Source organism: Hipposideros armiger, unplaced genomic scaffold, assembly GCF_001890085.2.
Source record: "Hipposideros armiger isolate ML-2016 unplaced genomic scaffold, ASM189008v1 scaffold_1146, whole genome shotgun sequence".
Lineage (NCBI taxonomy): Eukaryota > Metazoa > Chordata > Mammalia > Chiroptera > Hipposideridae > Hipposideros > Hipposideros armiger.
Window position 1 is genome coordinate 226041 of NW_017732496.1, and position 738 is coordinate 226778.

General features: G+C 55.6%; 1 protein-coding gene across 1 annotated transcript in view; it reads right to left on the minus strand.

Moving 5' to 3' along the window:
* The window catches only part of LOC109376523 (dynein heavy chain domain-containing protein 1-like), a gene marked incomplete at its 5' end in the record, with an annotated part of 76243 nt that overhangs the window by 26974 nt on the left and 48531 nt on the right, over positions 1-738 (minus strand). The window contains 1 exon segment of the mRNA XM_019632457.1: positions 9-517. Coding sequence (XP_019488002.1) covers positions 9-517 — 509 coding nt within the window.

Consider the following 738-nt stretch of genomic DNA (forward strand, 5'->3'; position numbering starts at 1 on the left):
GTCAGGCGTGTGCCACGCAAGCCTGACACCCGGCGCAAGTGCTCCTGGTGGTTGGGATAGTCCAGAAAACCTCGGGAGCCTGTTCTGGTCGGCAGCAGCTGCAAGCTTCCCAGTAGTTGGCTCACAGAGTGCAGGGAGAAGCGGTAGTGTGGGTGGAGGGGTGAAGGCTTAAAGCAGTGGCCCACAGCCTCCCAGGCCTCCACCGAGGCCTGGACCAGAGCTCTTGCTAGAGCACCCTCCCGCTCCACAGAGGGGAAATGCTCAAGCCAGGCCTGGATGATAGGTGTGTGCCTGCTCAGCAGCATGGCCTGGCTCATACTGCTCAAGGCCAGCACTGTGAAGAGCCGAACAAGGCGTGGGCACAGTGGGCGCTCACAGAAGCCTGGCACTGTGGCTGTGGCAAAGAAGTTGACTACAGGCTGCAGCGTCTGCAGTTCTAAGGTGGTGTGGGCACACACAGTGCCATCTATGGCCTGGCGCAGAGTCTCCAACACTGGCTGACAGCTCTTCTCTGGGTCTGTGGGACATTAAGAATAACAGTGAGGACACGAGTCCACGTGACAATGTCACCCTATTCCTCCTATTTCTGCCTTGCTGGGTTTACTTCCAGCACACACAAGGTCCTAAAGGAATTTTGTACATCTGATGTGTCGGGACTTGGTCATGTCCAGGTGTTTTTTTTTTCTCTCCCCTACAGTCTCCCGAAAAATAAGAAATTTCTTCTCTCTTCTCCCCAAA